Source organism: Dipodomys spectabilis, unplaced genomic scaffold (genome assembly GCF_019054845.1).
Source record: "Dipodomys spectabilis isolate Male_0828 unplaced genomic scaffold, ASM1905484v1 ptg000096l, whole genome shotgun sequence".
NCBI lineage: Eukaryota > Metazoa > Chordata > Mammalia > Rodentia > Heteromyidae > Dipodomys > Dipodomys spectabilis.
Genome location: NW_024870773.1, coordinates 31,536,776 through 31,551,247, shown reverse-complemented (window position 1 = coordinate 31,551,247; position 14,472 = coordinate 31,536,776). Strand labels below are relative to the sequence as shown.

Genomic DNA, 14,472 nt, shown 5'->3' with positions numbered 1-14,472 from the left:
ATATATACTTTAATTAAAAGTACTTAATCCAGGCACCTCTGGCTCACGACTGTAATTCCACCTACTCAAGAGGCTGAGATCTGAGGATGTCAGCTCAAAGTCAGTTGGCAGAAAAGTCCATGAGGCTTTATCTCCAAGTAACCACCAACAGCCAAAAGTTGAAGTGTGGCTCAAGTCGTAGAGTACCAGCTGTGAGTGGAAAAGTTAAGGGACAGTGCCTAGGCCCTGAGTTCAAGACCCAGTACCAGTGCATTCATGCATACGTGCGCGTGGGCACACACACATACACAAACACGCACACATAAATGCTTCTCTATTTCACATGTGAAATAGAGAAATACTTTAGCTTACAAGTACCTGCTGTTTGCATATAATAGAAACTTTGTTTTAGTACAAATAATTTCCTAAAATACAATACTATGCTCAGGCATTTGTCCTGGACAGAACAAATACATACAAAAAATCCGAGAACACTTTAACACAGCATTTGGGGGAAAAAAATCAAAATTAGCACAAATGTTCATACTCAAGAAAGAACAAATAAAAAACAAAACAATAAAATTTACAATCCCAACATAGTTAATATATGACTGACACTTGTGAAACTGTAGAATTAAATTTGTAGGAATAATCAGGTTTGAGAAACCAAAGCCAAATTCATTTTCAGTCAGTGAGTTTAGATCTTAGGGAATATCTGAGATAAACAATGTTTCAAAGGAGTTTGTAAATCTTCAGGACATTTTAAACATAGCTGTAAAGAAACAATAGGTGATTTATTCTAAAACACATTCGAAAACTTGACTGTTACTTCCATTTAATTATCACTTCACTGTGATAGAGAAATTGTAATTGAGTAAGTTCAGGAGAAGTTATAAGCACAAAGTTCTTCCTTTGGATGCTCTGATTTGGGATAAGTTATCTACTATGGAGATGCAAAGGAGAGATAACAAACCCAAGTTCCAGGCCGCAAAACATCCAGGTTATGTTACAAAAGAACAGAAAGAAGAATCTTGTCTAACAGAAAACCACTAGTGGGCTTTCCCTTCACAATGCTGACTTTCAGACTCTTTTTCTAGAGCTTCCCATTCATTTTCTTAATGTTTTTAGCCCAATGTCTGTGAAATCTTTATTGCTCCCTAGATGACGACATCTGATCTGAATGTAACCACACACCTCTTGGCTCAGCAGTATTTGTCACAAACCATTATAAATTATCATGCTGATAGTTTGCATTGCTGGGAAACCGGAAACATTTCATAAATTCTAACTACTGTATCAATGGCAGTCTTGTTTATTATACAGATATAAAGTTTTATGAGATTCAAGATGTCTGCCTACCCCTGAAGAAAATTTTAGTGGAGCTAGAGCAAATGAGTTCAAGTAAACACTGAAAACTATTTACAATGGCCAATGAGCATTCATTTTGGAGAAACACTCAGCTGGCCATGTGTTCCTTTAATTTCTGCTGTTTGTTTGTTTGTTTGTGCCATACTGGGACTTGAATTTAGGGCCTGTGTGCTCTCCCTTAGTGGGTTTTTGGTTTTGGTTTGTTTTGTTCTCTTGAACTATACCACCTCAGAGCCTTAGCTCTACTTTCAGGTTTGTGCTGGTTAATTGGAAGTAAGAATTTTATGGATTTCCCTGCCCTGACTGGCCATGATCCTTAGATTTCAGTCTCCTGAGTAGCTAAGATGGAAGGTGTGAACAACTGGCACCCAGCTTCTTTTCTACTTTTAACAGCATGTTGAGGCTTCCCAAGCATGTAGGGTTCTGCTGGTACCTTCCCTTCGCACCAGAGTGGGCTCCTGTGGCTTTTGTTCTATCAACCAAACAATCTCTAGCCAGAAATTCTAACCCCACATCAGCCCTGCAGACAGATGCTCTGCTGTTTAATGATTGATTTGTTTATATCACACCACATTCAACAGAAGACTTGAAGGGATCAAATTACTACGGTTTTGATGTATATATGTAATGAACTTGATTTGATTAAGTGGTGACATTTGCATTACAAAGCTATCAGAAACAACTACACGATTATTTTTCCTAAGGAAATGTCCCCCACTCATAGCCATTGTGAAAATTTACTACTTATTTTGTAATGTAAGGTTCATAGTTTGTTGGCTTATGATTTGGGTCAATCTTTTTACCTAATCTCCATGAAATATACTACGTTGTAAAAAGTTATGAAATGATGGTTCATTGCTCAATTATAAACAAAATGATAAAAAATTCAAATGAAAAAAATTTCTCTGTCAAAACTAGTTGGCTTGTCTGTTCAATGATATAGCCATCTTAAGTAAGAATATTATTTACCTCAAAGATGTTTAGGAGTAAGCAAATGTGCTAGTAGTCAGTGGTGGCTCATGCCTAAAATTCCAGCTTCTCAGGAAGCTAAGTTCTGCATGGCTGGCATTCAAAGACAGCCTAGGCAAAATAAGTCTTCAAGATTCTATCTCTAAAATAGCCAAGACATAACCAGGCTAGATACAGAAAGTGAGTACACCAGCAGAACAATTAGCAAGTATGTGGCCCTGAGTTCAAACCTTACTATTGAAAAAAAAAAAAGCAAAAACAAATGTGATTAGAAATTGATTGTGCTTTCTGTAGATGAGTGTTAATATTCAAATAATGGCCATTTCAAAAGGAAATGGTGCAGAAGCTATTATATAAGAATCATCCTATTTCTGGATCAATATATTTTGTTAGACATGCAAGTTTCATATTTTCAACTGTTCTAACAATAACCAAGTTTTAACTTGAATCTTATACATGGTTTTCAGATTTGCTATTTCACTTTATCCTACCACAAGTTAACATTATATCCATATGGCAAGTAATTTTTACTGCCATTGGAGGTACACTAGAACAGAAATAAGGAAATATATTAAATACCTTAAATAAGATTAACAGTTTTTCTTAATAGGATTAATAACTAAAACCTTGCAGGTGTCTGTGGTTTGCTAAATCTCATTTTATAAACAGCCTATTATAAATTATAAAAATGAAAAAACTGGCAAAAAAATCAAACTATATTTTGGGGAATCTAATTCAAACTCAGAAATCCATAAAAATATTCTTTGTGTATCTACACTTAATGTATCTACGCTTGGCCGCAATGGCTCACAGCTGTAATCCTAGCTTCTCAATAGGTTGAGATGAGAGCATCATAGGTCAAAACCAGCTCGTACAGGAAAGGCCATAAGACTCTTCACCTCTAATTAACTACAAAAATCCAGAGTGGAAGTGTGGTTCAAGTGGCAGAGATCCAGCCTTAAGGAAAAAGGTAAGGGATATCACCTAGACCCTGAGCTCCAGTACCAGCTTTCTCTCTCTCACACACAGACACAGACACACGTATGCGTGTGTGCACATGCACGTGCACAGACACACACGCACAATGAGTGTGTGGCATTTTCCACTTTTTGAAATATAATTTTATTGCTATTGTTGAGGTGTTATGCAGCATGGTTACCATTTCATAAGTCAGGTATGAGTGCATTTCTTTTTGGAAAATGTCCTCCCTTACTTAACTTTTCGCAGATTATCTCTCCCATCCCTGCTTAGAAGTTGCATAGTTCATTTTTCACATAGTGTCTACTGAGTATCATGCTTGCATTGTTCATCCTTCCTCCCTCTCTCCATTTCTGTGCCTTCCTTTGACCCCCTCAAAAAACAGAAAAGAGAACAAACAAAATAAAAAGCCAAAACAGACCTTATCACCACGATCACCACCACCACCACCACCACCAACAGCAGCAAAACAAAACAAAACAAAAACAAAAACATGGTTCCACTTCCCGGAATTCATTTGGATACACAGCATTTTAGATGTTTAGAGGCCTTTGGGTTCTTCCCCTAAGAGTATCCTCCTTTTATTTTCCACATTTTTTAAAGGGAATTGTAGAGCTGTGATTCTGCTTACATCCTTCCTTAGCATTGTGCTACAACCTTGGCTGTGTGGGTCAGCCTGGAATCACAGTGAGGGCCACGTCTTAATTTTTTCTTCCTACATAATGGAATTCAATTACTCAAAGATAACTTATTGTTTTAAAAATTGGTACCAACACTTGAAAACATGGCCCAGATACTTTACATGAGCCTAATCACGATTACTTCCATCAGCCTAAGTGTATCCGTCTTTCCCTGGCCAGGAAATGGCACCTTCATAGGCAATACAGCCCACGTTGTGACAATTAAGAAATCACTTTAGAGAAAACAAACTGATAAAACCCTTCAAACAATGAAAGGCCTCCAGACCTTACCACCTGTTTTTATAGAGACAATCTCCTTGGTTTGTTACGCTTTTGAATATCTTGCTGGTAACAAGGAAATTGTTTCATTCTACCAAGTTACAATTATCCTTTAATCTCACCTTAAGAAAAAAAAGGAAACCAACTAAAAAGGCGCTCCTCCAATCCTGCCTCAATCTGTCCCATACCAAATAATGATGCAAGGCTTAATAAGTATGTCTGCACTTTATGTTATTTCCTCATTCAAAAGACTTCCCTTCCAAACCTCTACTCCATATGTATACAGGACCTTGCTTGCAGCAGCTCCCAAGAAGTACTGTGCATAGCCATCTCAGGCAGGGAGTTTGAAACTGACTGTGCTAGTGGTATTTACACCATTGAAACAGGCAAAAGTTATCATTTAGAACTTAACCCATCCCCACCGAAGAGCCAGTTGTTAAACATTCATTATCATATCACTACTAATAACTAATTATCATTCTTAACTCTTTATTCATTTATACAAACACATGGCTGTAATTTTTTCTGGCTAGGAATGAGTAAATAAGAGTGTACTAAAAAAACTAACAGGAAGTTATTTTTATAGGATAATATTATTAATTGATGATGCTTTGCCAGAGTTTTTTCAGCAACACACACACACACACACACACACACACACACACACACACACAATATGTGCTCCCTATTTCCTAGCAGAGAATAAAACATTCTATTAATGGTAAGTTCCACAGAAGATTAAAAAGTCAGTACAATACTCCAAAAGACTTCTGTCTGAGTCACAGAAAAAAGAAATTGAAATCAGAATAATTTTTGTTGCCTTGTAATATATGCTGATAATTGGTAAATTGATCATCAATCTATGGATTTATGCTAATTCTTCAGGAACCAGCATGTTGAATTAACTGGATAATCTCACTTTCATGAGCATACAGAACTAGATTACTCCACAAAGTCAACTGGTTGCTGAGAAATTCCTAGAGATGGAAACAATTTCAAATTATTTTGTGCTTCCCTAGATGGAATAAGTTTATTCAAATTGAGTATCTTTAAGAATGAACATGTCTGCAAAATGTTTATTCCAGTGGAAGCCGTTGATTACAGATTTTTATTTTTTAATTTAATTTTATTGTCAAGATGGGGTAGAGATAGAGGGCTTATAGTTATATGTGTAGGTAGTGAGTACATTTCTTGATTACAGAGTTTTCATGCAATTCTGACAAACTGACCCACTTCAAAACTTGCAAAAGTATATCACTACTGTTTTCTTTCAATAAAATATCAATATTTGGGCGCTGGGAAGGTGGCTCAGTGGTAGAGCGCTTGCCTTGCATGTCTTGCCTTGCATGAGGCCCTGGGTTCAATTCCCAGCACCACATAAGCAAAAAGAAAAAAGCCGGAAGTGGCACTGTGGCTCAAGTGGTAGAGCGCTAGCCTTGAGCTGAAGAGCTGAGGGATAGAGCCCAGGCCCAGAGTTCAGGCCCCATGACCGGACCCCCCAAAAAATACATCAATATTTGGGTTCATCTCTCTAGACTTTGCTACGAAAGCACAGCTTTGTGGACAAGACAGAAACATATTCTTCTGGGTATCAAAAGAGAGAAGCAAATATGGGTATTTGTGGATAGCTGCACAATTTAAAACCAATTCAAAATTAGCAAGTACACACAAGTTTTGTCAATTAAAGGAAGTGACACTCTTATGATATGTTATGATAACGAGATCTGACATAAATCAATATTTAGTAACAGCAATAGATAAAGCCTAAGGAAGTTTAAAAACCTAAATTTGCATTGTATGCATTGTCTATTAGTAATCATTTTCTAGCATTTTCTTAAAAGAATTAGTCTACTATTACCAAAATTTCATGTAATTTAATCTGTTATTTTCACATCAAACTGTATCTATTAATACGATGCAGTCCTAAAAGCAGGAAATGTTCCACATGTTTGTTTCAAAAATATCTATCCTCACCATCTGTGAATAATGTATCTTGGTGACCCATGATTTAGGAAAAACGCAAGAAAGAGTTTGGCTTTCTTGTTCTTCAAGCCCTTTCCAAAAGAAAAGAGCAACGCACAAATTTCTCAGCAAAAGAGTTCTCAAACCAAAGTCTTAACAGAAAAGAGTATGAGAGGGTACACATTTAAATGTTATCTTCCTAGCTTGAGGAACTCAGAAATCACTTTGCATAATTTAACTTCAAACTGTTGACATGTGATCTGGCCTACACTGGAATCCCTCCTGGATCCATTTATGTCCTACATTGTAGGCAAAGGATTTCCCCCATAGACACCTGTGACCACTAGATGGTGCTGTGGTGCCCTTTTCAAAACATTTTCACTTACTTGCAGTCTCTGTCCTCTAAGTCGAAGTGGGGGTTGAAGTTGATCATAATTCTCTGGTATTGGTCTGGAGCCTGAATCAGCCATTCACATTTTTCACTTGGATGGTAAGAATGAGGATAACCGGGAGATGTCAGATACCCAGGGCTTTCAATTTTTATAGTACCACCACACTTATCTGAAATAAAATAATAATAAAACATAAACACCTTAGTAAATCTTTCACTGACCACTAAGATATTCTAGATTTATATACACATAATCAGTTTAGCAAACATTCCATAACCTGTTAAGAGGAGTTCTAAGAGGCTCCCACAAGTCCCTAAGAGCAACACTCTACCCAGGAACATTCTTTGATCTTATAGAGAACTGATTGAGAAAGCTGGTTGAGATTTGAGAACACTCACCCACCCCCAAAGTTCCTTCCAAAAGAAAAAGTCTTCTAGCATTAAACACATTAAATCCTCTCAATTGATGTTAACATGGTCTCCTGGGAGTTTCTGCTAGACTTAATTATCCCCCAAGAAGTGTAATCACATTAAGTAGCAAGTTCTAAGTGGAAGGTAACTAGAAGATGCTGTTCAACCCCTTGTGTGGCTTTTTGATGATAAGCCTGGTCTCTGTCATTGATCAGTGGGGATTGTCTTCCTAGGCTTTGATTGGCCTGAAGCCTAACCTCTTTTGTTGTTGTTTTATCTGCCCATAAATCTAAATGATTTTGAGTTATCTCTCTTTGGAGAGGCAAAGCATCAGAGAACAAAATGTGTAATTGGTGAAGCTGAACTAATTCTGCCTTACTTCTCCAAGTGGCTCAGGCTTGGAGTCTACATCAAAGTAATGAGGAAGAAAGAAAAATAAATAGCCACATGACATTAATTCTAATTATCTAAATGTTGGAGGGAGGGCAACCTACCACACTGAGGTCTACCTATCACATGTGGTTGAGTTACATTCTCACTCTGGGAAAGGTGAGCTAACTAGTTTTGGTCTTCATTTAAAAACAAACAAACAAATACAGAAGTGAGTCTCTGAGGCTCAAATAAACTAGTCTCTAGGATAGTTTATTTTCTGCATAGATCCCATTGTCACATTTTATGATGGATTTCATACAAGAGAGCCTCAGCCTGAAACACTACCATATTTATTGATGCCTAATTTTCAGCAATAAAAATTTGGTGCTTAAACTGTGTAAGAAGACCAGGTAGGAAAACAGTGAAATATATAAGCCTATCAATCACAAATGGTATATATAGATTTTAATATTGCATCTAATAGACTCCCTGTGGAAAGGGAATGGCATTCTTTGCTCTCAGCATGAATTTATAAATCTACAGAATTTTATTACAGGAAAACCAGGTCAAATGGAAATGAAAGATGAAGTGCACATCAAAAATGCATAAAGCTACATGCATTACAGAAGTCATTTCCCATAAATTAAAAAAGAAGATGGTATAAATTGCATTGTTGTCTTCAGTTTTAGATGTTTCTGACTTTCTTTCTTTTGTGGGGTGTGGTGGTCTCATATGTATTCCCTTTGAAAACCTTTAGGCTGGCCAAGAAGAAATGATGTTGTAACAGGCATTCAGAACCTCAGCTAATGACCATCCTAGACTCGTCTGATTCTTCTGAGACTTGTGCATACATGATTTTAAATGTGCAGAAAACTTGGAAAGTGGTCTCATTAAGTCTCCTCCAGTTCTGGTCTCATTAACTCTCCTCCAGTTCTGTCCAAACGCCATGGCAGTTTCTGGCATCTGTTACAAGAGTGAAATAAAGCAGCCCTGGCTGTAGTCACTTGACAGTGTCACTTCAGAAGACAGTTAGGTGGGCTTGGTACCACACCAGAGCTCTTTAATCTGTGACTTCTGAGAAAGTGACAGTGTAATAAGATAATGTGGACTGCTAGACTCCCTGGCTCTGTTAAATCTCTCTAACAGTTGATTAAGAAAGAGCAATTTCTAATGACTCTGGACCATTAGTCCTAAATAAGGTTAATGAATTAATTTAGCAGACACTGGTACTTGGAAGAGGTGGACATGGCTTTAAGAGGGCTGCAGACTTAGGCATTTACTGGCTCTGGTCACCTCAGGCATAGCAACAAGGCTTTAGCCAGTCCAGTTTGCCAGTGAAAGCCCAGATTCTCAGCATTCCCCAGATTTCTGTTAAGGAAATTAAGGTAGGGGTGTGTGTGTGTGTGTGTGTGTGTGTGTGTGTGTGTGTGTGTGTGTGTGTGTGTGTGTGTGTGTGTGTGTGTATTTATGGAGTTCAGAACCTAAAATCTGATAGCTCTTTGTATTCTCCTTCTAACCAACCCTGTGAATTTCATCCTCCCCCACCTTCAACACACACACACACACACACACACACACACACACACACACACACACACACACCGAGTTCTAATCTCAGCGTTCATGAAATACAGAGGGTGAAGTACAGTAATTCTAAAATCTAATCATTTGGACTCTTTCAATTGTAGGGAAATGTTACTTTATTCCCTGTCAAACGATAGAAAGATGACACCAACTCAGGTTCATTAATAAAGCAAACTTCACATTCACAATTTCTGAGTGAATCTGCCTCCTTGCCAGAGTATAGAAAAATGCCATCGACTCCGATTCATTAATAAACTGGATTCCATCTACATTCACAAAATTTTTGGCATCTCTTTTGAGAACACCGCTCCAATACCTGTTGGGGGGGGGGGGGAATCTGCTCAAACCAACAAAGCTCAAAAAGGCACATAGAGATAAACTTCCATCGTAAAGGTGTGATTTAAATTTTCCTCCTGGCAGGAGCCCCTCCGCTGGCAGTGTCTTATTAAAACAATATACCACACAGTCGTGGATGCTCTCTTCTCCCATTTACTTTGATTGAAGTCTAAGCCAGACCAAAATAAGTATTCGGCCATTAATTAAGAATCAATTGTTAAAGATTTACTGTAAAAATGAATCTCATGCCTTTGCTGACTTTACAGAATGATCCAAACCTGCCTGGCACCAGGTCGCGATTGAGAACAAATTATCTAGGTTTACGGGGTACGGTGGATACCAGCTCAGCCTTTCATTTACCTAACAATGAGTGGGCTTTCCAAATCTGGGCAGAGGCTTGGGCTGGGTTAGGACTTTTCGGATATCTGGGTGCCTTCCACCGTCTACATCAGATTCCTTTACTGACACCGTGTAAGTTTCATTCATCCTCGGGCGGGAAGAGGGCCGGGTGGCACGGCGGGGGTAGGGCGGTCCAGCCACCGGGGCAAACCGCTCTCTCTTGCAGGCGCCCGGGAGAGGAAGGAGTTCGGGGGACTTCGAGCGAATCGGGAAGTTCTCTGGTAAACTGTTCATTAACTTTCAGCCGCCACCAGATTTTTTTTGAAAGGGAGTCTCACCTAATTGCCTCTGGGAGGAAATATTATTAAGATAATTGGTGTGCCAGTCGGGGCGAAGGCGGCAGCGCAGCTCGGAGCGGAGGCAGGAAACCCCACAGCCCAGCAGCCGACCTCAGAGGGACCCCGAGGGCTGGGGATCCTCCTGCCTGCCCCGGTCCTTTCACTTCTCCACCCGGAGAGGAAGTTTCCTTGGCGGGCAGCTCCGGGTGAGTCCCGTGGCCAGGTCGGCCAGCCGCGGGCGGGTGGGACGGCCGCGGGGAGCCCCGGGGCGCGGGGCTGGGCGCGATCCGGTCAAGCGCGCCTCCGCCTGTCACTTACCATTGCGGAAAGCGCCGGCCAGGGCGAGCGCCAGGGCGAGCGCGGCGCCGGCGAGCGGCGGCCCCCTCTCCATCCTCGCCGCCGCGGGTCCCCGGGCGCACGCGGGAGGACGCGGGAGGACGCGGGAGGGCGCGGGAGGACGCGATCGCGCGGGGCGCGCGGAGAGACCGAGCGGCCGGCACGGCGGGTGCGGATCGGAACGGTGCAAAGCGCTTCCACTCCGCCTGCGGGCCGTGAAATCCTCCGTCCGTCCTGGGGCGGAGGGAGGAGAGCGCGAGGCGAAGCCTGGAGCCGCGGGCGACGCTTCTCTTTCAGTGTCTCAAGTCGCCTGCATCCTGTCATTTAGCTCCGATTTCCTCTCCCTTTTCCCACACTTGTTCCTCTTCCAGGAGCCACTGCCCGGGCCATGTCTCAGGCAAGAAAAAAAAAAGAAGACTGGGGGAGGGGGAGGGAAGCACTACGACGTACACCAGAGCCAATTTCCAGAAGCGCGGGGGGGGGGGGGGGGGAGGAGAGAAAAAAACATCCGACTTGCTTCTGGCCGGCGAGAGCCGCGGAGCGGGCGCCCGGGGGAGGTCCGGGTTGTCTGCAAGAAGGAAAGGAGCGAGCAATGAAAAAGATGAGCGCGAGACCGAGGAGTTTCACCAACTACACCCCCGCCTCCCCCCCCCCCGCCCTCCCCTCGCTCCCGCCCCCCTCCCTCCCTCCCTCCCTCCGCACTCTCGCCGCTCTAGCCCCGCTAGCAATTGCCTGACAGCAGCCAGGGAGGAACAAGTTCCCCTCGGCTTGCCTGTCTGCCTGTCTATCTGTCTGTCTGCCTGCCTGCCTGTCTCCCGGAGACCCTACGAGGGTTCTCCACGGGAACGTAGGCGCGCAGAGTTAGGCGCCCAGGGCGTGTGTGGACGTGTGTTTCGGGAAGGGACCCGGAGATCCTGGCCAGCCACCGGGTCGGGCTAGCCTACCTCGGCGTGCTCACTCGCGATCCCCGCGGGGAGGGACCCGGGTGGCCCGGGGAGACGAGGACCTTGGCGCGGAGAAGTGTGGGGAGCCCGGGAGGGGGCGGCTGCTGCCCGCGACTCTGAGTCCCGAGGTCGGCGCCCGCGGCGGGAGGAGCGCGGGGCGGGCTCCCGGCCACTCCCCACCGGCCCCGCCGAAGACGGGGGGGGGGGGGAGCGGGGGCAGTCGGGCGTCTCTGGACGGTCCCGGGGGGCACGGGTGGTGAGGCCGGAAGGAGAAGATCTGGGTGCCCTGGGAGAAGCTCCGCAGGGCCGGGCGAGGGGTGGCGGAGCCGCTGCCGCGCACCGCCGGGTCCGACCGCCCTGGAGGGCACAGCCCGGGCCTCCGTCCCACCCGGCCTCCTCGCCACCCCGCCCCGGAGCGCGCGCCTGGGTGCCCTCCGCGGGCTTTTGTCAGCTGAGATTCGGGGTCCTCTCTTCTGGGGTGGGGTGGGGGAGCCCAGAGGGAGGGGCGGCGGCGTGCCTCCCAGCCTGGGGGGGGGAGGAGGCAGTGGTCGCCAGACCCCGCCCAGCCTCCGTCTCAGCTCCCAGGCGGCAGGGATTTGGAAATCAGGCGCGGGGCGTGGAGGGGGGGGGGCTCCTGTGCGTCCCGGGGTAGGCGGGGGAGAGAGTGACACGGCCTGGGCCCCGCGAGCCCGCGAGCGGCCGCGGCGGGCAATCCCGCGCTCCACCCCCCCCCACCCCCGCCGCGTGTCCGCGCCGTCTGCGGGACGCCTCCAGTCCCGCCCCCGAGGGTTTTCCGGGAACGGCTGCTGGCCGCGGACGCGGAGCTGAACGGCGAGGACAATTGAGAGAACTGACCGGTGGCGCCCACAGATCGGGCGCCCGCTCGGGGCCGCTGCCCGCTCACGGACGCCCTCGGAAGGAGTGAGCGGGAAGGTGAAAAGGTCATGTGCCTTCAGGGACTCCTTGGCGATTTTTTACACGCGCGTCGGTGACGCACCAAGCTTGGCTGCCACCTGGAGCGAAGAGCTGGCAGCAGCGTGGGGGTGTTGGCCGGGAGACTCGGGTCAAAGGCGTTCCGGCGGAGTAACGCGGGGCGAGCTGGGACACGGCCCGAGGGGGCCGGGGGCTCGTGGGTTGAGTGGGGGGCTAGGCGCCCGGACGCGCGCCCCTGGAGGGTGCGGGGGAGTCGCCGGGCCGCACCGGAGACCCAACCCTAGCTGCTCGCTCGCGGTCCAGCTCTCCCGTCCGTCCTGGAGCCCGGCGGCCCATCCCCGGGGCCCCCGCCGCCCCAGCCCGCCCGCGAGAGCCGCCTTTCCCAGGGCTGGGCGGTTCTCCCCGGGTGCTCCGAGCGCTGCGGGGCGCACTGAAGGGTCGGGAGTCCAATGACCCGGTCGAGGGGAAGGGGCAGCGGAGGAGCTGCGAGAGGCTACGGGCGAGGATCGGGCGCCCACAGCGCCTGGCACAGACCCCGGGGAGCCAGCGCGGCGGGGGAAGCCCGGCCCCGGGTGACAGCCCGGGCGCGTCGCCGCCCCCCTCCTCTCCCCAGGCCCGGCCCTTCCCATTCCAGCTCCGCGGGGCGGGCTCAGCGACAGATTTAAGGCGACCCCAGACCGTATCCGTCCTAGGCTTCAGGGAGGTACGCCTGTCACTCAGGATCTAGCAGGTTGACCCACTAGGGAAACGGGGCGTCGCAGATGCCACCTTCTTCCCGGTGGGAACCGATCGCTACCTCGCTGCAGCAAGCGTGTTTTAACCCGTCTGTGCCTGGGCAGAGCGATCGAGGGGCGCAAGCTACGGACATTTGAGCTGCGTTGTTTTTACAAAACTGCATCCGATCTCTTCCTCTTTCCCTGCCGAGTGTGCATTTCCCAGGCCAGACCAGCAGGCCAACAAATAAAGCCACCGAAGGAGCACCCCGGGAGGGACAGCATTCTCCCCCACCCCCACCTCCACCATCTTTCCCCCACCTCGCCCCAGCACCCGGGCCAAGCACAGAAAACCCCGGCCTTCCTGGATCACGAGCTGACCACCATTTGGCCTCTGCTGGTCCCCAGCCATCTAGTAAGGCTTGCCCTGCATGCTCTAAGGGAGACAAATTCAAGTTCTAGTTCTGAGTTTTCCTATGAGGCTTTCCTAGCAGCTTTCTTTTCCACACAAGGTGTTGGGTTAATGGAACCCTTTGGCACTGATTAATAATCAGCAAATTGTCCTCGCTAGCAATCTCTTTCCTTTGTTGTTGGATTGATTCCACTCAGAAAGAATAACTTTCCATGAGAATAAGTGAGAGACAGAGGAGGAATTTGGCAGTATTCCTAGGTTGATTTTATTTTGGTCTCATGAAGAATCCCTTCCTGATACCACACATCCTTACACTAGTTAGGACCCAGTTCCACATAGGTAAAGAATACTGCCTACTATTCTCTCAGAGTGCCCAGCAAAGTCAGGTAGTGGTCAATACCCAGTCTCATGGACTCTGTTCAGAGGATGCTGGAGAAATAAGGTGCCTCCACTTTGGGGGGAAGGTGGGGAGCCGCTGGCTGCCAGGCTGGCCTTCTTTATGGAAGGGACTGGATGGTAAACCAGCAGCATGGCTTTCATCAAGCTCCCATCAATTTGTCAGAAATCAGATGAGATCCATTGCTCCCAGAAGGCCATTTGAGCCACTAGCTTCCTCCATGTACTTCAGACTGATGCGATATGAAGATTCAGGTTGTTAGTACAAAATGATTCCAAGGCATCAAATTAAAAAAAAAAAAAAAAGTCCTTTAAAACGTCTGCCAAATTGGGGGGGGGGGGCAATCTTGTGTGTAGCTGTTTCCTTAATGTGGATTGTCAGAAGAGAAGCAAGTGAGTAAAATGAGTAAAATTAGTTTCTGATTCTTCATTTTTTTTTAAAAAAAGATACTTTGTGTGTGTGTGTGTGTGTGTGTGTGTGTGTGTGTGTGTGTGTGTGTTTACGGTACGGAGTCTTGAACTCAGGGCCTAGGCTCTGTCCCTTAGCTTTATTGCTCATGGGTGGCATTCTACCACTTGAGTCACATGCTGGTTAATTGGAGATAAGAGTCTTTCAGATTTGTCCGCCCTTATTGGCTTTGAACCTAGATCCTCAAATCTCAACCTACTGAGTAGCTAAATTTATCCTCAGATCTCAGCCTACTGAGTTACCTGTGCTAGGCTGATTCTTCATTTTTAACCTTGTTTAACTT

The 14,472-nt window shown here is 46.1% G+C and overlaps 1 protein-coding gene across 3 annotated transcripts in view; it reads right to left on the bottom strand.

The window, feature by feature from the left end:
• Window positions 1–10,413, bottom strand: part of Nrp1 (neuropilin 1) — a 172,251-nt gene extending 161,838 nt beyond the window's left edge. For all 3 annotated transcript variants that reach the window (XR_006148365.1, XM_042685935.1, XM_042685936.1), the window contains exons 1-2: window positions 10,305–10,413; window positions 6,602–6,776 (exon numbers count right to left, since the gene is read on the bottom strand). Coding sequence is in view for 2 of the 3 variants with exons in the window: in XM_042685935.1 (XP_042541869.1) it covers window positions 6,602–6,776; window positions 10,305–10,377 (248 nt within the window). In the remaining variant the exon portion in view is untranslated. The remainder of the gene's footprint in view (window positions 1–6,601; window positions 6,777–10,304) is intronic.
• Between the last annotated feature and the right edge of the window lie 4,059 nt (window positions 10,414–14,472).